This window comes from Rhipicephalus microplus, chromosome 3 (genome assembly GCF_043290135.1).
Source record: "Rhipicephalus microplus isolate Deutch F79 chromosome 3, USDA_Rmic, whole genome shotgun sequence".
Classification (NCBI taxonomy): domain Eukaryota; kingdom Metazoa; phylum Arthropoda; class Arachnida; order Ixodida; family Ixodidae; genus Rhipicephalus; species Rhipicephalus microplus.
Genome location: NC_134702.1, coordinates 32,519,715 through 32,545,536, shown reverse-complemented (window position 1 = coordinate 32,545,536; position 25,822 = coordinate 32,519,715). Strand labels below are relative to the sequence as shown.

The 25,822-nt window shown below is 47.4% G+C and overlaps 1 protein-coding gene across 1 annotated transcript; it reads right to left on the bottom strand.

The window, feature by feature from the left end:
* Nucleotides 1-179: 179 nt before the first annotated feature.
* On the bottom strand, nt 180-25,417 carry LOC119176917 (cytochrome P450 315a1, mitochondrial). Its single transcript, XM_037428259.2, has 8 exons — nt 24,822-25,417; nt 9,404-9,594; nt 8,706-8,912; nt 8,040-8,203; nt 7,637-7,803; nt 7,150-7,228; nt 5,560-5,766; nt 180-4,435 (listed from the first exon to the last, which is right to left on the bottom strand). Exons 1-8 carry the CDS (start codon nt 25,313-25,315, stop codon nt 4,325-4,327), a joined length of 1,620 nt encoding a protein of 539 aa, XP_037284156.2. The 5' UTR covers nt 25,316-25,417; the 3' UTR covers nt 180-4,324.
* Nucleotides 25,418-25,822: the final 405 nt, after the last annotated feature.

Here is a 25,822-nt window from a genome sequence, read left to right as displayed (position 1 = left end):
TGAACGAGTATTGGAAGTATTAAGAAATTTGTAACTGCAGCGGGTCCCTACCAGCTAGTCTCTCAGGACTCATTAAAGTTCTTTGTCTGTCTGAAGCGCCAAAAAGAAGTGACCATAGAGAATAAGCATTCTGTTTCCAGCCTTTTGAATGAGAGCCAGAAAATAAGGACAGTAATCCATTTTTTGTATAAATGCAAGGTCTTTTATTTTCATTCGTTCGTTTCGCGGCACAGAAAAAATAATAAAGTCAGCGACTGGCATGTTAGTAAAAAAAAAATAATTTTGTCCCATGAGTACATCGTTGAAAGCACACCATACTTATTGTACAGGCACGCGGTAGGGTGATGCTATGTCGCATATTATACAAAAATATACGTGCGCACACAAGTGGCATGCATATAGGTGCATTTCTGAGGCTTTTTTTGGGCCGACCACGAAACCAGCTGAGTGCATATAAGTACACAGTTGCGTGCAGCGTTGATTGTTCCTCGCATCTGATAATACGTCGACGGGTATTGTGCACAAGGTATAACACAGACAACTACGCAATACGCTTACCGCGCCAGTGACAGTGATGCTCATACCTCGTTAAAAAAGTGAAGGCATACTTGTCGTACGAAAAAAATAACAGTGCATTTTCACATAAGCAGACGCGTGAATAGATGAACGAATGAAGTAATGTGATTGCACAAGTTCAGGGCATCTGCAGCGGAGCAAAACAACACACTGTCGCACGCGGTGGGTTAGTGGTCTATGCAGGAGACAAGAAATAACGGTTGATCCCCAACCTGAGAGTTTTGTACAATGTGGCACTTATCATCTGCGGTCAAGAGTAAATAGTGTCAGACGCGTCGAAACTGTACAAAAATATATATATATATTTATTTATACGGAAAACACGCTCCATGAATCTGAGGGTTAACAAGACATTCGATACCAGTCGCGACTTCCTATACAATGGATAGAGTGAACACTGAGAACACGATACATAATTAAGTCGGTGGGCTATTCGAGACATACGTCTCATTAAACGTGTTTGTGTGCGTTGGCCGCGACCATGCAGAAAAAAAAAATCCGAGACTAACCTCGAAACATACGTGCAGTCGCGAGTTTTCATTTATGATTGGTCGACGTGATAAATAGATAAATATGATATGCGATGAAAGTAAAACAAAACAGAAGGTGCCTTCGTGTGGGTTTCGAGCAGCACGGTGCATTAAAATATGCGACGATGAGACGACGTTTACGACATGATGCGTGGTGACTCTTAGGTGGTTAGTTGGCATGATTAGGCAGAGAGGAAAGCTAAAGTATACACGTATATATCATTTGTGTCACGTGGTCAGCTGTGTGCAATGACGCCGTAGGAATGAGAAGTCGAGAAAATAAAAATGAAAAGAAGCATGCAGCATTCCTTTTGAGCTGTGCTGCCTGATGCATTTCATAGCGATGCCGCTTAAGCTTGACACTTCGACAGCTTCACGCTGAGAAACGCTACAGTTTCTTATACTGGAGAAGCCGAAGGAGGTAATATAGGGGAATGAGATAGCGCGAATGCGCTTTTTTTCGACGCAGGAAGGTGTTTGTGTAAACATGGGCACATTGCGAACAAGGAACAGAGCGACGTCAGCGCTCGTGTATAGAGATCAAGGCTCCTCAAAAGTTTACACAACAAGGTAGGGAGGGGGGTGAAATAAATAGTTGGGACAAACACCGAGAAAATGGACACAAACATCGACGAGGAAACGAAATCAGTCTACTTCGAGGAAAAACAAAAGTCGAACACGTTGGGCATGTATACGACTGTGCTTCATGTCGGCAAAGCTTGAGACAAACCATACGCTTCTTTCACGGCCTATTCCTCTCGTTGTTATCTTCGTGAGCACAACACCGACAACACCGATTGATGATCGAGACTGTGCTCCTAGTTTGCAGGAAAGCTGCGCCTTGTGCAAAGGCTCCCCCACTGCACATTTTTTTCTTGGAGTAAAGAGCAAGGTGTGACGTCCGTACAACCTTCCCACGTCAATATCGTAGGAACATACAACATACCAGAGGAAGTCCCCGCCTGATCACGTATTAAAATGTGCCGAGAAAACTTTCTGTCGCGCCTCAGAGATGCCTCTGGGGTTCGATTACTTCTGAAGTTCTGCTAGGAAATTTAGCAATTCAAGATAACGCACTCCTAGTGAAGAGCGAACGCTGTCCTCTTCAACAAGTTAGCCGGCTTTCATTATCGAGGAGTTCGTTTTGTAGCACTTCTTTTGACATGTTTCCTCGCAGTCATTAACGTCGTACGACCTGAAGACGTGGTTACGCATATTTGTACGCTACTGCTGCTGCTGGAGATAGTGACACTCCGAAAGGCACTAACTGGACTGATATCCACCCTGACGTACGGAGGTGTTTCGAAACAACAAAATGAATAAATAATTGGCGGATTGGCTCAGTACGTCTATCCAAGGCTTTGTGTTCAGATCGTCACCTGAAGTACTGTAAATAGGATGGATAGACTACGAACTACGTTACCAGATAACGTGTTCTTCATACAAAGATCAATACCGCCTTCTAGGAAGTGGCAACATAAAGAAAACGTTGCTTAAACGCAGCACAGCACACTCATTTTAAGGTACCTTCTGCTTGGAAGTTTACGGGTTTAACCGGGCCGTTGTGAGCCAGTGTGTGACCCGTACTTAAAACCTTAGTGGGACGAGGGGATATGGAACGTCGACGTGTGACGTCATTCGAAGGCTGCGAGTTGTCCTCTCCAAAACAACGCGCATGAGATCGTTACAAGTGAGTCGTTAGTGGGTATAACTAAAGGTACTGGTAAAAGAGAGAAAAAAAAGATAAAGGAACAAGACAATGTGCATATGTGGTTACAAAATCGTAAATTGGGACTGTGCTGTGTACGTTCGTGGCACCAGTCACACATCGCATCTCTGTTCACAAGACATCACAAACAGACTCCAACGGACTAGTGCTTCCACCTGTTAATGTATACACATTCACTGAAACAGTACATGAACGCGCATGGCGGCGATACTGTACAAGTTAGGCACGCCGATTTGCTGCAACAAGCTCGGATAGAGGGTACGCTATAGCATCGCATACCACGGACGTTACCAAGTGACGTTGTACATGATTGCAGAAGCTTCGTTCGTTGCAAGAAACCTAGAGTCCTATTACAAGATATGTAGAAGTAATTAGTTTCGAAGTCATTGCTAAAAAAACTGCTTTAGGGTGGTTACTCGCGATCCAAGCGTCAAACAGGCGTAAGGTCAGTGGCGTAAGTACAAGGAGACGTTTTCCTGCCCTATACTGCAAGATCGGCTTGGTAACATGTCTTTATGCAATACCGTCTGGAGCATTCAATTGTCATTCAATGAGGCACGAGTTCTACAGTGAACAGCAACGTAATGCAAGTCGGTGAAGTTCAAAGTTTGGTCAGACTATCCCGCGGAGGACATTACACGGAAGACTATTTCAATGCGTCGATTCGATCATTCGTTCATCTCGACGACAAGTACATTGCGCTTAACGAAAGCTTTTAGTTTCGGGAGATTTTGTTTCCTTTCTTGCTTTACTTTTTATTGCTGTAATAATTTTACCAGTGGAGACATATGGAAAGACCTCCACGTGAGCCGTGAAAGGACACAGGCTCTCTGCACGTGCAACTGAGCTTTTCAACGAGCACTGGAAATTGCTATGGTTACGATAGAGCAAGTTTATGGATATGAATACATAACAATAGCACTGCTTGTAGAAAACAAAACCCGTCCTTCTTAAGTAGTGTGCCCGAGACCAGGGCCCCGTAATTGCCAACAAATATCGTACATCTGGCTTACAGGTATTCAGGAGCATAAAGTCAGCAAAATGCTAAGAAAAGGTCTCGTTGTGACGCTTGGATCAGGTTGCTTTGCTATCAAGATACATGGAGTCGCGTTAAGCTTGACTTCCGACCAGCGGAAGTGACGCCAATGTCACGCCTTGCGTGGGGACGCGTATTTGTGTGTTTGTGTGCGTGGTTTTTCGGGCGTGGTCCCAGCTGGGCTTGCCGTGGTCTGGGCTGCCCTCGTCTTTGGCGGTAGTGCTGGCTTGCTCGGGGCCCAGTGGAGGCGGTGAAGGAGCGAGCTCGGCTCTTGACGTCGACGCGATCAGCACGCCGGTTGCCTTCCAGGACGCCGCGTAGATGGGTGATAGATCCCCGGCATTCGGTCCGATGGCGTCGTCGTGGTAGACGTCTCCGTGTCACGGACAAATCGGATCGCTTGTGACACGCTTGTGTTTTCTCTGTCGTGGGTGAGCCACAGACTGGACACCTCTACCGAGGGGTCATCCGCAGAGAGATTGGCTCCTCGGGTGTGGTGATGAGCCGCATCTTGATCTGGACGTCTTTGTCCGTACTTGGAGTCAACTGGAACTTTTGCACCGTCTGCAAGAGAGAGGAGCAGAGAGATCGCGCTGTAGAGAAAGTCGAATGAAAGTGTACAGGCACGCACATGTTAGTTCACGTAACCAAACGCAGTGTTTCCGTGGTTAGTAGTAATTTACGTTATGGGAAGCACACGTCGTAATGTTGCTTATGAAGGAACATGCACTCCAACATGTCAGTTCGCTGTACTGTTTAATGTATCCCTGATATCAAAGTTGAAATCAAGAAGAGGAAATGGACATGGGCCGGGCATGTAGCGCGTAGACAGGATAACCACTGGCCATTAAGGGTAACTAACTGTATTCACAGAGAAGGCAAGCGGGTTAGGGGGAGACAGAAGGTTAGGTGGGCAGATGGGATTAAGAGGTTTCCGGGTAAACATTGGCAGCAGCATGCACAGGACCGAGTTGACTGGCGGAACATTGGAGGGGTCTTTTTCCTGCAGTGGACGTAGTCAGGCTGATGATGATGATGATAATATACAGCAACTGACACATAATGCCCACGAGATGTGACTTGTCTATGCACCATTAAATGAGAAAAGGAAGCTGCGGCGATTCTATCCCCGTATTCAGAAACGCTGCTTGATTTGAACTTGACTTGCCACCGACTTCAACGCAGCACAAACGCGTTTCGAACGCGCTCTGTGTAGGCGGTGCCAAGGCAGTACAAACGCACAGACACGTTTCGAACACGCTGCATTGAAGGCGGTTTTAAGTCAAGTTCAAGTGACGGAGCGTTTCTGAACACGGGGGTACGTGTCTGGCAGATTCGAAGCTCTATTTAATGACCACAACTGCTGTAACAAAAAAGCTATAAAGAAAGAACACCATGTAAAGGTAAATTAAAGAAAGAAAACCTACGCCAAAGTCTCCCTACTGTTCTAACTTGTTAAGCATCTACATCATTCATTAAAGAGTCTAGTCGATTTGTCGTGGCAGATTGACCCAGGATTGCACAGAGGGCTACATTTTCAATTCCCCTAGGCTGAAACTACCACCCGTGTCAGTCCCGGACAGTCAGGCACGTCCAACAGAAGAATTTCACGACTCGCGCTCCGGAAGCATACAGCGTGCGTCTTGGAGGCCATGGTTCACGAGGCAGTACAAACGTACGGTACTCACCCTTGCTATGAGGAACTGCATCTGGACCTCGGCTACCCGTCGTCCGATGCAGGAGCGGGCGCCAAGGCCGAAAGGAAGGCAGGCCCACGAGTTGACCTGGCCCGTGCGGTCGCCATCTCGCAGCCATCGCTCGGGCTTGAACATGTGTGGATCAGAAAAGTGCTGTTCGTCCCGTCCAGTAGTATACAGGGACATGAGGATGAGCTTCTGCGAAGAGAAAAAAAAGTACGGCATCCACTATGAGCGAAATAATACCTGTAAGGTCACAGTGCCAGCAGCAACGTTGTATCGAGGGTAACCATAAGTAGGCTAGCTGGAAAGATGACACTGCAAAATTATAATGCAGTATTGGATTTGACAGGAACACGACCACTTGCGAGCTCATTTTGGGGTCAATTAAGGTTGTTGATTTTTGAAACTGTGGCACACAACCCTGCGGGGAACCGACTAGGAATCTGACACCAATGTACCTGCTCGATGTTCTTCTTTTTAATCTCTAGGGTGGTGGTATGATCACCGCTTATTACATCGCACAAACGCACGCAGTCCAGCCACTGATGTACCAGTCAGTCGAATAATCGTATCAGTGCTTCATTGATAACTGGCTGCAGCGTGCTGAAGAAGTTTGTACAGATAGCGCTCTTGCTTAAAGATTACATAATTCGCTTCTCCTTTGCAGTTTCCTTATTCGTATACCTTCGTCGAGCAATACAATGATTGAAAAGAGAGATGACTGCTCCCAAGTTTATTCAAGTAGTTTGTCGCATACAATTCGTTGCCGTCGAAATTTCTCTCGTAACTTCTGCCGAGACATCGCACTACCATATATAATTGTGAGCCCAACATGACTGTAGAGATTCCGTTCCACGTTTTCGCAAATGCTGCCCGCTAATCCATATTCACACGAAGCAAAACGAACGAGTTGCCCAATCAGTCCTCGGACTAAGGCTGACATGGCTGCACTGTCGCACCCTTCTTTGCTACGCTACGTGGTGACGCTGAGCCACGTCGCGCCGCCATCCACCCCTTCGTGTGAATGCTATACTCGCGAGGCTGGCCCCGAATAAATTCCAGAGCGAAGAATGTCGCGATGCAGTGCTGCAATGCAATTTGAAACGTCGTCATCTCCACCCACCTCCCACAACGACAGAGTCCTTCCATTTCACGCTGGAATCTTCAAGGGCGTCATGCGAGCTGAAGCAATATCAGGCATCTAAGCAACGCGGGCAAGAACTTGGCCCCCAGAGAGGCGCCATTTTTTTCTTCTTCTTCTCTCAGCTGCGAACACGATACTGCGAAGAAAATACCACGCGGTGTCTGGCGCGGTCCGCTTAGACTGTACAAAAAAAAAGTCGGCGTCGCGATATGAAGCCGAGATACACGGGTGCGCAACTCTTGAGGTGGGATAGGAGGAAGTTGGGGCGATGTGCGAGAAAAAAAAAAGAAACATATGAAAGATGGTGAGGCAGAAGGAGACATTACCGCGGCGTCTAAGTATTCAGAAAGCTGATACACAAGAGAACTAAATAATGATAAAGTAGGAAAAACTTGACGAATGGTTCAAGAGTAGAGATCTTTCCAGACACCTACCCCAGCGGGAATGTGGTATCCGTCGAGGACAATGTCTTCGGATAGGATTCTTGTCAGGAAAGGTGCTACCGGGTACAATCTGAAAATAGACATCCGGTAAAGAAACTCAATCATATGGCAAGAGAGTCGCAATGAAAACATACTCAGAATGGGCGCAAATTTCATAAATGTACAGAATAATGACAGGGATTAGTGCCACAATCATTGCAAAAATACACGTCACGCACTTCGACGCTGCCGCGACTTCACCCAGCAGCTTTCGCCATCAGCTTTTATGCCAACGAACCATCTTGAACTGGTACGACGAAAGCGGCTATAGCAACCAGTAATTTGAAAAGTAATTTGAAACATGTATACATCTGCATGGTCCGAGTGTTGAGCTCGGTGCGTTTCTGAGAGTTGTTCGCTGCGTACACATGGTTTTTAAACGCTGTACTTCAGGTAATACAGCGATAACGAGTGATAACTCTCATGAATTGGAGCTTACCGTAGGGCTTCCCGGATGACGGCCTTGACGTAGGGTAGCCGCGCCAGACTCTCCTCGTTTATTGGTTGACCCTCCGGTAGGACGCTATGTACGGAGTGGAGTAGCCGCTCCTGCTGCTCGGGATGTTTGGCGAGAAGGTACAGCGCCCACTGTGTGGCATGTGAAGTCTGCGGGAGAAAATAGAAGGATGGATTTGAGCGACTTGTTACCACCGTGTCTGCTTTTGATTGCCATGCGTCCGTCCGCACACGGCGCTAAGGATCGTCGTACGTTCAGAAAAAAACTGCTACACTCATCACTTAATCGTCAAGGCAGCTTCAGCTCAGTATTTAGCTCTTTAAAAACTGCATCCTTCGTAGGAAATTAGAAAACAGGTCATTAGTGTGTGTGTCGTAATGCTTACCGTGTCAGCTGCAGCCAGAAACAGGTCTGTGACGATGCGAACGAGCTCTTCTTCGGTTATTTTTTCGTTCAGCAGCAGTTGACTTAGAATGCCTTGGTTGTGCTGGGCAGCTGACGATGGATCTTTGGCGATTGCGTTCACGTTCTCCTCCACGTATTCTCTTGCTGCAAGGTTAAAAAAAAGTAGCAGTAGGCTAGGTGTCACAAGGAGCACACCCGAAAGTTCATATAAAATGAAACACACTTGCGGACGAAGTCCGGAAAGACCATCGTAGTCAAATGGTCACTTGAGCCGTGCAGTCAACTTTACCGTCTAGACTCGTCACAGACGTAATGGCAGCAGAACAAATTTTGCGTTACTCTCGATAAGTGGCTGGGAAACGAGCTTGAATATAGTATGACATTCTTTGGTATCTTTCCAGTGGATACGCTGTACAGTGTTGCAGTAGTCTCTGTAGACACTGTCATATTGCAATTACGTTTCGTAAAGACTGCCACCTGAATCTACAGTCTCGGGACAACGCATTAGCAGACGTGACTTCGATCCCTTGCTATACATAGTTCTTCAACTGTACATATTAACCATGAGTGCCTGTACGGCAATTCGCTGCGTTTGCTGACTTCATAGTCACAAAATAATAGAAACCCTGGTGTGGCGCACACTTACCAAGCTCGAGAGCTCGTCCCGCTGCCCGGACAAAGCGCCGCCAGACGGGCAACCGAAGACGGTAGGCGAGGCGTGGTGAGAACATGGCCATCTTGGCCGACTCGTTGAATATTTGCTGCACGCAGTGAACAAACTCGTGCACGTTCTCCATGCTTGAGGATTGCGCGATGCATCCCAGCCGCCAGCCAAATATCATGGCACCCAGCGCTGCAGAAATAGTAAGGGCAAGATCAGACGTGGTAGAGGGTTACACCAAAGTTATACACAGTCGATGTAAATGTTCTCTGGTTATACGGTCACCTGCACAGTACCAGGTGGTAAGCATTCACTGACTGTTTCTGCGGAACAAGATCGGATGCGATACAACACCCGAATTATGCGCCAAAAGCATGGACTTCCTCTGGACATGTGGTCGTTACAATGAATGAAGTCAGATCAAAATGATAGACTCATTAAGGTATAGGCCTTTTCAATGCAATCATAGAGGAAATAAAGTTACTGCATGGCGATATTACGCTTCGTGTTCCCGCTACATCTGACATACTTGTCAGTTCATTTATCTCTTCAAGATGCATATATGTTGTCCTTTTATTAAATCCTCCGTTCGAGACGCGCCCCTGTTTCTAGACCACAACTGCAGGTACTTTAACCCTCTTGCGCTACTCGCAATTCAAGTAGATTACTGAAAAGCAACGTACATTCTATGGACCAGTTGTACAGCTCGCGCTCAACGTTCTCCAAGATGCCGTTGTCGTTGCGGGCTTCCTGCCACCGGTCCAGAAGGTCCGTGATGACATCGTTGAAGACGGGCACGTTGTCCGTGACAGTCTTGGTTTTGAGGAACACGTTGTTGAGGCTTCTGCGTCTGTCGATCCACTCCGGGCCGTCCCTGTGGCAAAGTGAACAAAAGTGGGAGATTGAGTGGGGAACTTTTTCGATTAAGAAAAGTTCTGCACAATACGTCGTGCTTTTCAAAGTTACCAAAATATTACGCGTTTCACCAGCGAACGATTGGACACAGTATAAATTTTCAATATGGCGGCACAGTGTGATGGCATAACTTGAATAGCGTCACCTGGGTCGTTTTATGAACTCGCGCGCAATAAATTCGCCAGAAGCAACGTTCCCATCTCAAAGAGTAGCCACACATTGATACAAGCCGCTTCCAGAGCCGAAAGCCCAGAACAACGCGTCGGATGCGCTCGTCTCTTACACAAGCGTGAGCAGTCAGCAGCATCCCATAGAAGTACACAAAATAAGATGGTACCAGTGAGAGAGTATACGATCCTGAAGGGACTGTTGCCGTTCCCTCTTGTTGGAACAGAGTTTGTTCTCACGAGCAGTCTTGGCCTCCCCATCCACGCCTCTTGGCTTTTTTTTTTTAATCTGGCAATTATAGGTGCGCATCAGAGATGTCGCTACGCGAGACGAGTGACGAATGGCAGGTACGCTAGTACAACATGAGAGACGGGGGAAGTAAGGACGAAACGCCAATAAGAGAAGTGACACCGGAAACTGAGAAAAGAATCGCCATTAGAAGAAACGCTGCCTGAAAAGTCAAGGGGGCAAACCATCTCGCCGCAGCTGCCGAGTCGTACGCGTCATAGAGCATGCTCACTGAGAGTAGGAGCAAAGAAATAATTGGAAGGACAGGGAGGTTAGCCATCCCTTGGAACGGCTGGCTACCCTGTGCTGGGGAAGTGGGTAAGGGAAATAAAAGATGATATAAAAGAGAGAATACAAAGAGAGAGAGAGAAAAAAAAGACAAAAATAGCGAAAGAGGAAAAGCAAAATAAAGAGATTACGGCACTAAATTTGAAGCTTTTTCAGCCTTCTGGGCTGATGATGCACTTGGCCAATAACCGAGAATACTTTGTTACAACAAAGGCCGATCATCTAGTCTATCTAAAGCTTCGGCCAGTTCTTGTCTTGGCGCAATGAAATAGGTACCCTGGCACAGAACATGGTCGATTGTTTCTTGGCAGCTGCAGTAATTGCACGTAGAGGTACTGGCCATTCCGACAAGAAAGGAGTATGCGTTCGTGAAGGCCACGCCAAGCCATACGCGAAGAGTCTGCTCAGCTCAAAATATTCCTGACGGAAGACCAAGATTGAGAACGGGATCCAATTTACGCAGGCGAGCGTTTATGAATTCCGTCGAGTTCCACTGCACCAGTGTGAGGTCACGTGCAAGCTAACAAAGTCTTGTAGCTGCGTCGGTTCTTGAGAACGGGATGGTTGTGTTTGCGTACCGTCATGTGCAGATCAAGCGGGCTCATCTCCGCTGTCGTTGCCATATATACCACAATGACCTGGTATCCACCGATACGCTATGCTGTGTTGTCTCTCGATTGCTTGGCGGTAAATAAGCCTTATGTCGGCTACTAACTGTTGATTAGGTCCATGGCAAAAGGGCGACATAAGACATTGAAAAGCTGCCTTCGAGTTCGAGAAGATGGACCTAGCTTCCGAAGGTTCTTCAACTATAAACTACAGAGCTGCTCGTATGCCGGTGAGTTCTGCAGCTGTCGACGACGTCAAATGTGATGTCCTGACTTTAATCGTGATGTAGTTCGCACGAGTAACCACCGCCCCTGTGGAGCTTACTAAAGAAACGGAGTCATCCGTGTAAATGTGAAGGCGTCCGTTGTGCTTCCCGTGCAGGAAGAGTAGTGTGGCCTGTTTCAGGGCTTGAAGCGACGACTGTTTCTTCTTTTGGATGCACCGAGAGAGACCGAAGAGCAGCACTGAGGCGAACGATAAGACGTAAAAGAAGAAGGATAACGATGTGCAACGACGCAGGGAGACGTCAGCTCGAAGCTGTGCGCGAAACGATCCTCTATCTGTCGCACGCGTGCGCTCAGAGAGCGCCGAGGCAGGGAAGGTGGGATTGCGCTGTTTTTGTCGGGGCAGCGGCAGTGCACGAGGCCTGTTCTGCCGCGGGAGAGGGTGATAAATGTCGGTTTTGCGGACGACAGCGCGCCCTCCTCCTTTGGGAATGAGCGAGTCGCGCGCGTTTCCCGTCAGCGAGAAGAGGCGAGGGGGGAGGGACACCAGTGTGGGGTTCCCATCAGGGTTGTCGGTCGGCGTGCACCTGTTGCGGAGGCCTAACCTTGGCCTTGAAACCACTTTCAGCGCCATGGGGGGGACCGGGCGAATCGTTCCTGTCTGGCCCGGCCGGCCTGCGATGCACGGGCTACATAGCTCAGCGTTTCTCGTAGCACTGTTGCTGGCAGCTGGTGCCCCTCAAGCGTGTCGGCCGAGCGCGTGGTAACGGTTCAGAGGCGCGCTTCTCCACACGCTCCACCATCACGCCCGCACGAAGCTGTCGTGTCGGTGGACATCGGAATGCTTCCGATAGTGCGAGCTTTGTTCTGTTATGGTGTCTTTTTCTTTTTCTTCCTTAATGACGTAGCAAGTTAGTTGGATGCACTGTTACCTGCAAACAACGCGAGCGCTCCTAAAGCGGGGTTTTTCAAAGAAGATGCTCGAAAACTCTAACGCTTGTCTTCCTTGAATCTGCATATTTTCCTTTCTTTGAGCAACTATTCTTTCCCCGTCCATTGATCAGTTCTGTGCATCGGAGCGAGACACCTCGATAGACTTGAGCCACTGTAGCCACGTTAACGTAGTTCCGGCACGATGTTGCAGATCGCCGAACAAAAACGCTCATCAACATTACAATGTAGCGTCATTAATAAAATATCGCCCTGATTAAAGTACGATTATCAACCAGCTAGCCAGTAGAAATCACCTTGCAATGAAAACGGGCACTAGTATGCACAAGCACATCGTACAATTCTCCATAACATGCTGTGTGGCTGGCCATCCGATTTATTGCCTTGAGACCACGGCTCTGGTTCAGCATGCTAAACTACGATCAGAAAACTTATGTGATTAATAATATTACCAGTGTCTCCCTCATTTAAGAGTGCTCACATTCCCGGAGCACTCGTGAATGGAACATCCGACGATAGTTGTAGCGCGAGAACATAACGGCGATTAAGAGACAAGAAGCAGACGACGACGCCTCTTTGTCATCGTTCTGGTCTAGCGTTCTAACTATCGTCATGTCATACCAACTAGCCTAAGTAGCCACACTTCTACGGATCATCCGACTTCCGAGATTCCGTGCAACACGCGTTGCCAGTGGCGCTATTGGCTAGAATGTAGTACGAGACACTTCGGAAGGAATAAAACTGTCGGTCATGTCAACACGAGAAGATGGGCTTAAAGATCACGCCAGCAGTTTAAAAAGCTATTCCCGATGCTTTCACATTTTGCACGTATATACACCAGCAAACACAAAATGACGCAGTAACAAGCCTTCAGGGGGCTCGGAGTTCCTCTACGATATTTCTGTCTACATCGCAAGCATATCTGATTAGGTTACGTACCCACTGTTCAGCAGCTGATGGTATTATTGTCTCCTAGCGCTAAGCACTAAATGGAATACGTAAATTTGGAGGCCAACGCCCACGTTTACCCATGGTCTAATGGCTAAGGTGCTTAACGGCTGAAGGTCGTGTGGTCGAATCCTGCCACCGGTGGCCGTATTTCGGTGGGGCCAAACTGCTACAGGCCCACGTACTTAGATTTCGGTGAAAATTGGAGAACGCCAGCTGGTCAAAAATTTCCAGGACCCTCCACGTCGTCCCTCACACTCATATCGTGGTTTTGGTATGTAAAAACAAACACTTATTTTACCGTGTGCTCAGATTTGGGTGCACGTTAAAGAACACCAGGTGGTCGAAATTTCCGGAGCTCTCCACTACGGCGTCTCTCGTAATCATACGGTGGTTTTGGGACGTTGAACCCCACATATCACCACTTATTATTGTCTAGTGGCTAAGGTACTCGGCTGCTGACCCGCAGGTCGCGGGTTCAAATCCCGGCTGCGGCGGCTGCATTTCCGATGGAGGCGGAAATGTTGTAGGCCCGTGTGCTCAGATTTGGGTGCACGTCAAAGAACCCCAGGTGGTCGAAATTTCCGGAGTCCTTCACTACGGCGTCTCTCATAATCATATGGTGGTTTTGGGACGTTAAACCCCACATATCAATCAATCAATCAATCAATCAATCAATCAATCAATCACCACTTATTATTATTTAACGCTGACTTTTATGGAAACTAGCGAATCATTCCGGTGAATTTCTTTGCCGCAGTGATGAGCATTCATGGCTGAAAGAAGCGCCTGCTAAATGTGTATGCGTGTTGAAACCACGGAGAGACAGCAACATTACGAGCTGAACGGACGATGTGACATCGTGTTAGGAGAGGTCTTCTTCGCCGCTTTCCTTCGTCGCACATGCACGAAGAAGGTGGGGGGACTCCCAAGATCGCGTCGACGCGGTTGTGATGCACGCGCTATGTGTTCACACTAAGTACGCACGTCAGCACGACCTTTTTTCCTCAGCGTCGTGCTGCTTACGCGCGTATACAGCTGCGGAGACGACAATGATGAGGCTCATTTGAGAATTTATTTTCCTTTTTGTAGTTTCACTTAAGCGTGAAGAGAAATGCCATCACTTATACCTATAGGAATGTCAAATGCGAATCTGTAACAATTTTTCCAATTAACTCAAGTTATTCAGAACGGAAGAGATTGCCGTTTTTTTTTTCTTCTTTTATTCGAGAAACGCCGAGTACGTTTCTCAATCGCAACGACGTTCTAGTTTCTCATTGCTGACGACCGTAATCTATACAGGAAAGGGAGGGGGGAAGTATTGACGCACAAGTGAAAGAGAGTGTGTTTCTTTGACGTTTGAGTCGTGTACCTTGCCTCCTGTTTAAGAAGATTTCGCTGCGTGAAATTCCAGCGATTTCGTTAGACCTTTCGTGCCCTAGTGCCATTTTGCCGCGAGCGCTACGATCTTGTACAATGCAGTCCGTACTAGATCGCTGCACCTGTCACTTTTGCTTGCTCGCAAAAATTTTTTCATGCCGATATCTAGAGAAACCTGCTGTTTTAGTTATGCCGGAAATGGTCTTAGTAAAGCGAGTGCAACCGCTTGTTCTACTTTCTTACCTCTTTAGAAATTTATTCGAATATGAGCGCGTGCTCCCTGCAGCGCTTAAGCAAGCCGCTGCACATGGTAAACGCCAGCTGCACATCATGCTCAGCAGATAGTGTTTACACGATCGCTAAGCGAATCGGGGGCCCTAGCAACAATGTAGCACTTATTAAACTTGCGCGCAAAGGTTCCAACATCTGGAAGTGACGTTATAGGTGAACCGCAAGATCAGTTTCATCGAGATGTACTGCTTATTGTTACTAAGGGCACGTACTTGGGTCTTTCTAGATGGCGATACGACGCCAGTCCCTGTTATTAAATCTGTGGCTGGTACCGCTTCGGTGTCCATAATTATTTCACCAAGCCAGGTACATGCCTGTCAAATGTGCTTACTCTCAAGTCCTTAAGTGCGTGAAATTGAAATACGTTACAAGTTCTCTGCCTTTCCTGTATACGGTATATAGCTCTCTCACACACGTACTTCATGTTGGGAGCAATTGTTGCGAAATCTGTTTCGTATTGTCAACGAGGCACATCGGCTTGAATATGGCTATTGGGTGTATTCTCTACATAAAGTGCTGGTTAATTAGTAGATAATTTTAGTTAATGGCCGTTGTACGCGTTTGGGTGATGCAAGAAACACACACACATGCACGCGCAACACACACACACACACACACACACACACACACACACACACACACACACACACACACACAATGACAGAGAAAAAGAAAGGTGACATAGATTACGAAGACAGGGACAAAAGGTTTCGGACGTGACAAGAATGCGGCGTCCCAGCGAGTTCGACGCACCGCGAATCGGGTTTTGAGCGGCGTGAATGGATTTGCGCCACTTGTGACATCAATGTAACTGGCGGATTTAGTTTTTTATCTCCCCATTCAGGGTCAGCTACGAAGGGGCTGCTGCAGCGACGCTGGTAAAATGCACTTCATAAAACCAACCAACCAAGAAACCCCTAGAACGAAAGGGTGTAGAAACTGGTGGGGCCAGGAGACTTGTTATCCCAGCGTCTGGGAAGGGTACGCGCATAAGACATGAAAAAAAAAAAGAAAAAACGACACCAAAGTTGAGCGTGGCAGGCAATAAAGAAAGTTGACAGAATGAAATGTGGGGACACAATCCCGATAAGTCGGGCTTGCGCGCTGCACATCTTGACGATAATAATGTGTTGCCTTCTTGGGCAAAGGACAGGTTTCGGCTTGCTTATTTTTTGTTTTCTTCCTATGTATAACAGATTGAACTGGGTGCTCCCACTGCGTGTGCTATAGGCTGAGTGGCTCACTTTCCGAAATCGATGCCTTTTCTATCGCTGAATGCAACCACCGATGCGCTGAGGAAAGTCAGCGAGACGGGAAAATTCGGCGTGTTCTGATAATATAACGATGCTAAGAATCTGCGATGTCTTTTTTTCTCCTGGGACACGCTAAGTATGGTACATAGGGAAAATTGTAAGCGACACAGAAAACTGGTATGTGTTGGTACACTGTCGTAGACCAGTTTTGGTGATATTGCTCAATTCTGTATCGCGAAAGCACAGCACTTCGTCTCAATCATCTCACTCTTCTAGCGTTTAAGACCTGCAAGCATTTCAGTATGCTTGACTACCTCTCATCATACTGGTCGGTGAAGTTTCGCTTCCATCAAGTGCCTGAAAAGCACATGCCGTGGTGACTAATAAGACGTGAAATACTTGTTGCCTATACAGATTCCTCTTTTTATTTTGTGTTTCATCTAGCCCTTCGCACGTTGCTCTAAAAAGAATTCGAATGAATATTGAGAAAGTACAATACAACCCTCAAAGCTGACACAATCCTTGTGCCTGCTTTGATGCTCATGTATTTTTTTTCGCAATTTTCATTTGTATCTATTTTTAGGCTAATTCATGACACCATGGCATGGCTTTCATGAACATGACAGCAATGTGCGAATGAATGAATGGTAAAGATTCAGCACGCTCATCGTGAAGACATTCATTCCGGAGGTCGAACTGGCTAACCTCCCTGTCCTTCCTCTTTCAATCCTCCTCCTCGCCCCGCCGCGGTGGTCTAGTGGCTAAGGTACTCGGCTGCTGACCCGCAGGGCGCGGGTTCAAATCTCGGCTGCGGCGGCTGCATTTCCGATGGAGGCGGAAATGTTGTAGGCCCGTGTGCTCAGATTTGGGTGCACGTTAAAGAACCCCAGGTGGTCTAAATTTCCGGAGCCCTCCACTACGGCGTCTCTCATAATCATATAGTGGTTTTGGAACGTTAAACCCCAAATATCAATCAATCAATCCTCCTCCTCATTCCTAAAGTCAGAACTGAGCCTGTCGTAATCAAGGGTCAGTTCCGGTTGTGAAGGGCTTATGATGAATCGCAGCGTGAAGTCTCGAAACTATTTGGCCTACTTGCGGTGCCCATACATTATCGCACAATAGCTCGCGGATCGGTATTGCGGGTGCGCCTGCGTATCGCTTCGCCTCAAAATCCGGCGCTGGCGGCGACAGTCTGACGCCGCTCTGCCGGTTTCGGTATCTCTAAGGCAATCGCAGCGAAAAAAAAAATAAGAGAAACAAAAAATTTCGAATAAACGCTCTTATCTCAAGCACATTCATTGGCATTTCTTCCCCCTCCCCCCATTCCAACAACCCCGTTTCTTTTTTTCCCCCTTTTTTTTTGGTCCCCGCGTGTAATTTCTGTTTGTGTTGCACTACAAGCCACAAAGCTATCACCCGACTCGGAAGAATGCAATGTAGACAAATACCTCTTCGCTTCATGCCGCCGCCGATACTGCATTAGGAATCGCCCAGAAAACAAGGCTCTCGTGACTAGCGTGTAGATGCGCAACTCGGGATGCCGTTGAAGTGGCCGGAATGTACTTCTAAGCTTTTTGGTGTTATCTTTTTTTCTTTGATACGAAGAAAAATTTTGTATCAAAGGCATGTTTGACGCATATATATAGTTGCGCTGTTGTGGCGAACTGAATTGAGCGATAAGATAAAAAAAATAGCCGTGCTCGCACTGGGAACAAACAAGGGGCTTCTTTTAGCAATGGGAGTCGCAGATATGATCGATGCCAACGACCTGATCAGAGCGCGATTTCTCGCACTTTAGAGGCAAACAAAAGAAGGGCCGAAACAACAAAAGGCACCCAAGAGAATCTAGAGTCCATGGTTGGATTCGACGATGGTACCTAAATTTTCGCGGTTAGCCCGCCCATGACGCACGAACGGCTATGTATCTGAAGTCCGGAGCCCACGATCCTACGCTCTGTCAGGCTGCAGCAAAAATGATCCACTTTCAACTTGGAAACCTGTATTTTGACAGTTCTATACCGGTCCGCTGTTACGCGGCTTGCCAAATGTTTACTTTCCTTCGCTTGTCAAACCAGTTCTCTTTCTTTTTCTTGTAGAGAGCCCCGCCATGGTGAACTATAGAAAATGTGGTGGTCGAATGCTGACCCGAATGTCACGATTGAGATCGAATCCCCGACCACGGCTGCCACATTTTAGAAGAAGGCGAAAATTCTCGAGGCCGTTTTACTTAGATTTGGGTCCACGTTTAGGAACCCGGGGTGGTCGAAATTTTCGTAGCGGTCCAGTCCTTCATAATCATGTCGTGGTTCGGGGACGTTGATCCTCGAGAATTATCGTTATATTTTCTTTTCTAGAGGGACTGAAACACAGACCGGGAGCACACACGGTGCAGTAGCACACACAAACTGTACAAGGGCAACCATCGAGCAGTGATCTCGTGAACGACACAGGATGTGAGAGTGCCATGGGAGGCCCCACCTGTATCGCAGGTACGTGAAAAAGACAATGAATTTTTTGTAGGAAATAAGTATTTTCAACGGTCCGTCCGAGACAAACGACAAGGCATCGCTACAAAAAAAAAAGAAAAAAAAAGAAAGGCCGTCAAATGCGCGAACATCGATAGCGAATATATCTCCCACCGGTGCAGACGATCGTTCCAGTTTAAATGGGAGATAAGGGAAAGAATGGGTGGAAAAAAGATGTCAGTGGTCGCAGCCTAGACATCTCTTTCGATACAGACATAATCCGTAGCCAATGGAAAAAACGGCCGTGCGATTGAAAGAAAGAATCCCGCAGATAAAAAAAAAATACTAGAAGCGATACAAAAGAGAAGTGACGTCAAAAATTTTCCCCAACCGAGAACAAGTGACATTTGCACAATTGAAAAAGCGGGTGAAACAAACCGCAAACTTACGATAAATTTGCGGAGAACACACAATGCGACAGTGCCACGTCGGATATATAACAGCGGTGCCGGTGCTTTATTTTAATTTAATTATTAGTGAAACAAACATGAAATTAGGTCTTGGAACTTAGGTCATAATCATTGAAGTTAAAAACAACTAAATAATGTTCTCTACTCTTTCTATGGGTCAACTGTCTTATTTATATTGGCCTAATAGGCAGGTCGTCGGTCGTGACACACACGCAAAAAATACCACTGGAGGAATATACCTAATGCTTCGTACTGAAATGCATTGGTATGTAAGTGGGGACAAAAAAAAAAACATTAATCGCAGCAACAAGGCAGGACCGAGGATGACACGCCGAAGGAGAGTGGCGACACAATTAAAACTTTCGAGCAATTTCTCGAAACTTCCACTTAAAGCTTAGCAACCTACATAGTGGAAAACTGATCTGAAAGAAGGGAGTATTTTTCTCAAATCGTGTTCCCCCCCCCCCCCCCCCAAAAAAAATGGAGCAGTTTGTACGAGGAAAAAGTAAAAACGTACGCCTATTAAAATATGAATTTTCGTATGGTGAAATATCAAGTCTTTCGTGAGTGCCAATCTGAATCCTCCTTTGTGTGTTAAATTCAAGCAAAGCCTGGAACAATAAAGCGACCCCATGTATCGTTTCCACAAACTTTGCCGGCGGCAAGTGTGAAGTTCTAACACTATATATATATATATATATATATATATATATATATATATATATATATATATATATATATATATATATATATATATATATATATATATATATATATATATATATATATATATATATATATATATATATATATGTAATATGTTTGACGTCGACAGAACGCTTCGCAGTGGCATTGTCAAACGAACACGAAGAATGTTCTTTAAGAAGATATTGAAGGTGTGGAGAAGAAAAAAAAGAAAACAAGCAAAAGAATTACGCGTCGACCCTCAGCAACAGAATGCCCATACTTCGGAAGATGACGTGTCGTGCCGCTTGTGTCCCCGAGTCCGCAACTACCGACTTGTGCAACTGTTATCCACTCCCGACAGTGTGGTGTCGTAACTTAAGTAAGTCAGTGCCCTCAGTGCTCAGTGTTCTCTCAGATATTGTATGGAACCTTGTCTGTGGTATGTTTTGGCTCTATGACATTGCCATTGCAATCGCAAGATGAAAAAAAAAGAAGAAATGGCAGATCGATGTTATGCGAAGCGTGCCGGTGCAAGGTAAATGCGTCTAAATTGTTTATTGAGTGAGATGTTATGAAGTGGCGCTCAATATATGTACAAATCTACGCACACACATACTTTAAAGAACCACACACGTTTTACATTAGCAGTTGTTTGCAGCTGCGTAACGTTGCCAACAGCGACATGGATATTAGAAACACCACAAGTGGTATGCTGACATGAAGCGCTGGTGTTGGCACTTTGGCTACCGAGGACGGTAGCCATCAACATTGCTACACAAATCAACCTAAGCGGATGGCGCCTAACTACAATTGACACAAACCCGACGTGACGGCTGTATCCTAAGAGTGCGCATGTAATGTTTATAAAGTTCTACAGCCAGTACCGAAACCAGAATTCACGTTTCACAAACATTGGGATCTACTTGCTAAGTATTTCCGAGACCTGGTGTGGCTCTGTGGTAGTATAGGCGATTGCCACGCAGAATGCTAGAATTCGATTTTCGTTGGGACACTGATATTTATTCTTCGCATTCGTCCGGTGAACACTGCCCATCTTAACTTTTTTGTAACGCCCAAGCTTTAAATTTACTCCTGTGTATACCCACCGTTCCTGGGTACATATAAAAGTTCTATGACCTGTGGCACATACCCGCAAACTAGTGGCACATATCTGCCCCCGGGTATGCGCCACTGTTTTTTAGGAAAATTTTCTACGAAGTACGCGACGAAATTGTGATCTTATCGATGTCATGACCAGCGCGTTGTATTCGTCAAACCATCTAAACCGCCCGTACCAACTTTTGGTGTACCCCGAGTTAAGAGGGTGATCATTACAGCACCCAGACGTAGGCGGCTAGACAGATAAACACGCAGATGGAATCTAAAAGTGCTTGCAGTACGCAATGAAATGGTTTGCATTTAAAATAGATATTAGTTCCATATCCAGCGCAAAGCAGTCCATTGTTTCTATGACGGTGGGTCTCGGTATCACCCAGATTATTGGCCCGATCCTTACGGTGACAACAACGTTTTCACAGCAAAGCACGACCTAGAGCTAATTCATTGCCACGGTACCATATCGTGTCCCTCACTGCAGTGTCGATCCAGGTGCATTCGCAATCCCTTGTTATCACATTGCGAGACAATCCCAGGTCAGCTTTCGCATCGATCGTCTTCCTGAATTCCTGGTGCTGTTGCGATCTCATTTAAATACTCGCGGTTTCAAGTATACCACGCGGTGATGAAAGTCGCACCGTCTCAACGAGACGCGAATGCCCTTCGCTAAAGATAAAAACGTCCTTAATTACGTGTTTTGCCGCGGATGTCGCGAGGCTACGTTTACTCATACTTATTTATTCGAGAAGATTAAAAAAAAAATTCCTGACGGCTCGAGTTACCATTGGCATGCTTCTCTACGTGTGGTCATTAACAATCACAGATCTTTTTTTTTGTTTTTATGAGCAGCTATAAACATGAACGGTGGGCACAGGCTCTCCAGTTATCTTCAGTAGAATACCGAACAGTCAGAGAGCCTTAGGGAGCTTGCGAATAACGTTTGCAGGTGCTGCGGACGTTGCGGGCCCCATATGAGCTTTAGAATAACGTTTGCCCCTCCTAGGGAACAATCTAGAGACTTTAGCTGCCCCGAAAACTCCAATGCACGGGAACTACACATAGCCTCGACACCAGCATTCGCGGGCCGCACACGCCACCCGCTATTTCGGATTTGCTGCGGGTGGGCCGTGAACGGCGGCTCGCGTACGACGCATGCGCAGTGGCACCGACCGCACCGCAAGAGCTCGCGGTGCGCTATTCTAAACCTCCCTATTGTCGTTGGATGTGATCCTAGGACGCAACTGCATTTACACTTTGGCTAAGAGGGAAAAAGAATTCAGCAATACATACGACGAAAAAGAAGCGTGAAGGCAGTGCGTGGATATTGTCGGTTATGGCTCATTCATTGTTGGGTAAGTACTGCCCCATCCTGCTTCACGTTCCTAAGTTTTTTTATGGTCTCCTAAGACTTGAGCGCATGCTTGTGAAAACGGCACCTCCCGCATCATCGTTCCCATGCGGCCACATGCGACTGATTCCGTAACGGCCATCACGTTACAGGTTCTTCTTTTATGCATATATATATATAAACATGCCTGCGCTTGCCCCACCGCGATGGTCTAGTTAGTGGCTAAGGTACTCGGCTGCTGACCAGCAGGCTGCGGGATCGAATCCCGGCCGCGGCGGCTGCATTTCCGATGGAGGCGGAAATGTTGTAGGACCGTCTGCTGATATTTGGGCGCACGTTAAAGAACCCCAGGTAGTCAAATTTTCCGGAGTCCTCCACTACAGCGTCTACTATAATCATATGGTGGTTTTGGGACGTTAAGCCCCCCATATCAATCAATCATCATGCATGCGCTGCATAGTGGCGTGGTCAGAATTTTTTTTTTGTCGAAGCTGAGCTCACGCACACTCTATGTATGTTCATACGTGCGTTTGCATGTGTGCTTGTATATATGCACTTGTGCAAGATGGACAAATTACGAAGGAGTTTCAAACCACCCCGAATTGACTCATAGTTGCGTCAGTGGTGCACTGGTTTACGCGTGACCACATCCACGAATGAGTAAAGACAAAAAAAATCTGTTCGTATTGTAAGGCGCGCAAATTGGGATAGACGAATTGAAGCGCGATGAACGGGACAACAAAAGGAGGGACACACAAGATGAAGCGCTTCGTCCCGTGTGTCTATCCTTTTGCTGTCCTGTTCATTGCGCTTGATTCGACCAAGTGCATGAGCGAGTGTCAGAAAGAAGTTTACGAGTCCACAGCCAAGCTTCTTAAACGCACACATGTAGATACGTAAAGTGTTGACGGATCTGAATACTAAACAAGGCAAAGTTTGTGATTGTCACATCTCCGAAAACGCAAGAAAACATAGCGAAATCATCGGGTAATTACGTTGCTGTAACGCTTTCCAGTAGCAACACTGCTTCGCAAGGACCCACTGATATTTGAACGACATGCGACTTTGCAACCGTTTTGAAGCAGTCGCAGCAGCGCTCCTTTTCCTTGCAAGCTTGTCCCCCGAGCGCGAAAGTTCGACTCACCCGCTAAACATTTCCCGCGACTCCTCTACAAGTGGTGCAGCACGACGTGCCCGTAAGCTATGCCGTGAAGCCAACAGTCCCTAATTCACGCTAAACGTGGTCAGTTAATCGTCAACATCTGGAGTCTGCCTCTGTTGTCAGTTTGCAGAAATAAGTCGAAGAAAAAAGAATCAGCTATTCATTCAGATACCACAAACTACTGCGAACATCTGACCGTGAGGTAGGAGGATTTAGCACGTTGTTTCAGACATGGCATGACATTTCAAGTTCCTCAGAACGATCCAACCTTTTTGTTGTGCGCGTGAGTGAGTGACACAACTTTATTTGGTCCACAATAGGCGCGAGTTAACTCGACGTCACCTAGCAAATGAGAATATCTGCGCAGCTGTTCTTTTAATCGTGAGGAATGCTAACGGCCGTCCGGATGATGTATTTAGCGCGTGCCACATGTAAAGCAGCCCGATGTTGACTTATCGAAGGGGAGAGAACCTGTGGTAATTTTTTTTTTTTGTATTACGGGCTGTGCAGGATGCGAAAGTCGGATAGTACATTCCGAAGGCTGTCTGCGTGATGGCGCAATTACAAAAGAGAACTGAATCCGCAGAACTGAGACTCAAGCGTTGAGGGAGTTGCGCAGTTTGGATGAATGAACCTGTCACGTACGCTCTTCCTTCGGTCGAGATATCGGAGAGCTGTGTCAAGCGCCGCAATCGGCTGATTGCGCGCGTTCGCATTGTTCGCAGTGGTTAGGGGCAATAAGGCTCAGGCGATAACACGATCAAACCGTTAGTAAACCAGTAAAGAAAAAAAAAACGCTGTTCGGCATTTAGAGCCGGCGTGCTCCTGTCAAGCGGCATTGTATGATGACAATACGCCCAGCAATACACAAATGTCAACAGCCACTCTTCGCCGCAAGTGCTCTTCAGTCGTCCCAGTGGGATTGCCGCAAAGTTGAAGCACGCATCTCCGAGAGACAAACAGATAACCGAGATGAATGCAGTACTTCGAGAGTGCTTTTTTTTTTAAAGAGCGTAATAAAGTAGAGCCATCAATCACACTTTTGAAGCGCTGTAGAGGTAATTACATTAAGGGGTCACCTCAAATTGTACGCGTGAACAAGGATCTGTGTTTTTTCTAAGAAGAGTCTTTAAAAAAATGTCAAGAGCACACTGGAATTTCTGCATGGCATACAGGTGTGCCGGAAAAGTTCAAACTACCCGAATTCGTCATTCCAGTCAAAACGTAGCATGAAAGATCGTCGCACGAACAGGTGACAAAAGACGCAGAAGATTCACGCGTCATTCTACACACATCGCACGGCTTCCCAGAAGGACGTGCCAATAACTACATGTATCAATCTAAGTTAAAAGTTGCCGAGCAATCAGGCCGGTGAAGTTAGGTTGCGTTCTCTGTCGACTACGCCGGGAAATTCAAGCTAGACAGTCGCCACGACGCGAATCACCCAGGTGACACTTGTTGCCCTGTACGGCGAGCGCACGCACGAGCCGCGCAGCACCAACGATCGTAAGAAGCATGGATGAGACTGTACTCACATGAAGAAGAGTCCACGTTGAATCCCTTTGACTTCGTTGTAGATGAGCCAGGCATCGGGCACCATGTGCATGGGGAACTTGCCTTCGTTGGTGTACACCTTTTGAATGAGCGCACTATCGGCCACGAAGACAGCGTCCACGCTACCTAATGTCTCGCGGTAGATGGGTCCGAGCTCGCGGTGCCGCCGGTCGCAGTACTCGTGGATCTTGGGCGCGCCTCCGGCCCGGAGCACGTCGAGGGTCGTGCCCAGCACGGGCAACCCCTTGGGACGGGGCAGCGAAGAGAAGGGCTTGCGCGCCGACGAAGTCTTCTCGGTCACCATGGGAGACGGTTCCGCTCTTCCGCTCCACTGATCCGCTCCCACGGAGCGGTGCGCTGTCTGCTCCAGCGCGCGATGGAAGGGGCAGCCAGCGGCCTCACTGGAGCGCGCACGCCGGCTCACTCCGGCCGCGGCTTGACGCACCAGGCGACGGGCTAGCGCAGCGGACGACATCGGTGCGCGGCACACCGCTGAGTTGTCTCTTTTTTTGTTTTGTGTGTGTGTCGCGTCGCGTTGCGATGCGCGTTTCGACGACACACGCGGGTTCCCGCTCCGAATGCAGCCCGGCAAGACGAAGCCAGCAGCTTTTATGCGCGGAGAGGGCGAGGAAACGCGAGGAGCGGGGCGGTCTCCTCCTCCTCCTCCTCCTTCGCGGTGAGCGCCGGCTTCTCTTCTCCTCCCAGCGTATCGCTCCTGTTCCGCGGCCGCCGCACCAGCCGCCGCCGCCACAACGGCCCCCGCCGCGGCCGTCACCGGACGCTCACTTTCACTGCACGTTCGGGGCGAATCGGAACCAGCTGCGCGGTTCGGTACTGACCGCCGTGAGACGGAGCCCTGCCGAAAGAGAGAAAACCACATGTGCGTGCGTGCTTTCGTGTGTGTACGGTGTGTTTCTCGTGTGAGGGCGCGTTTACTTGTGCGTCTGTAACTGTTCGCTACCTCTGCCGAACCTGCGTGGGA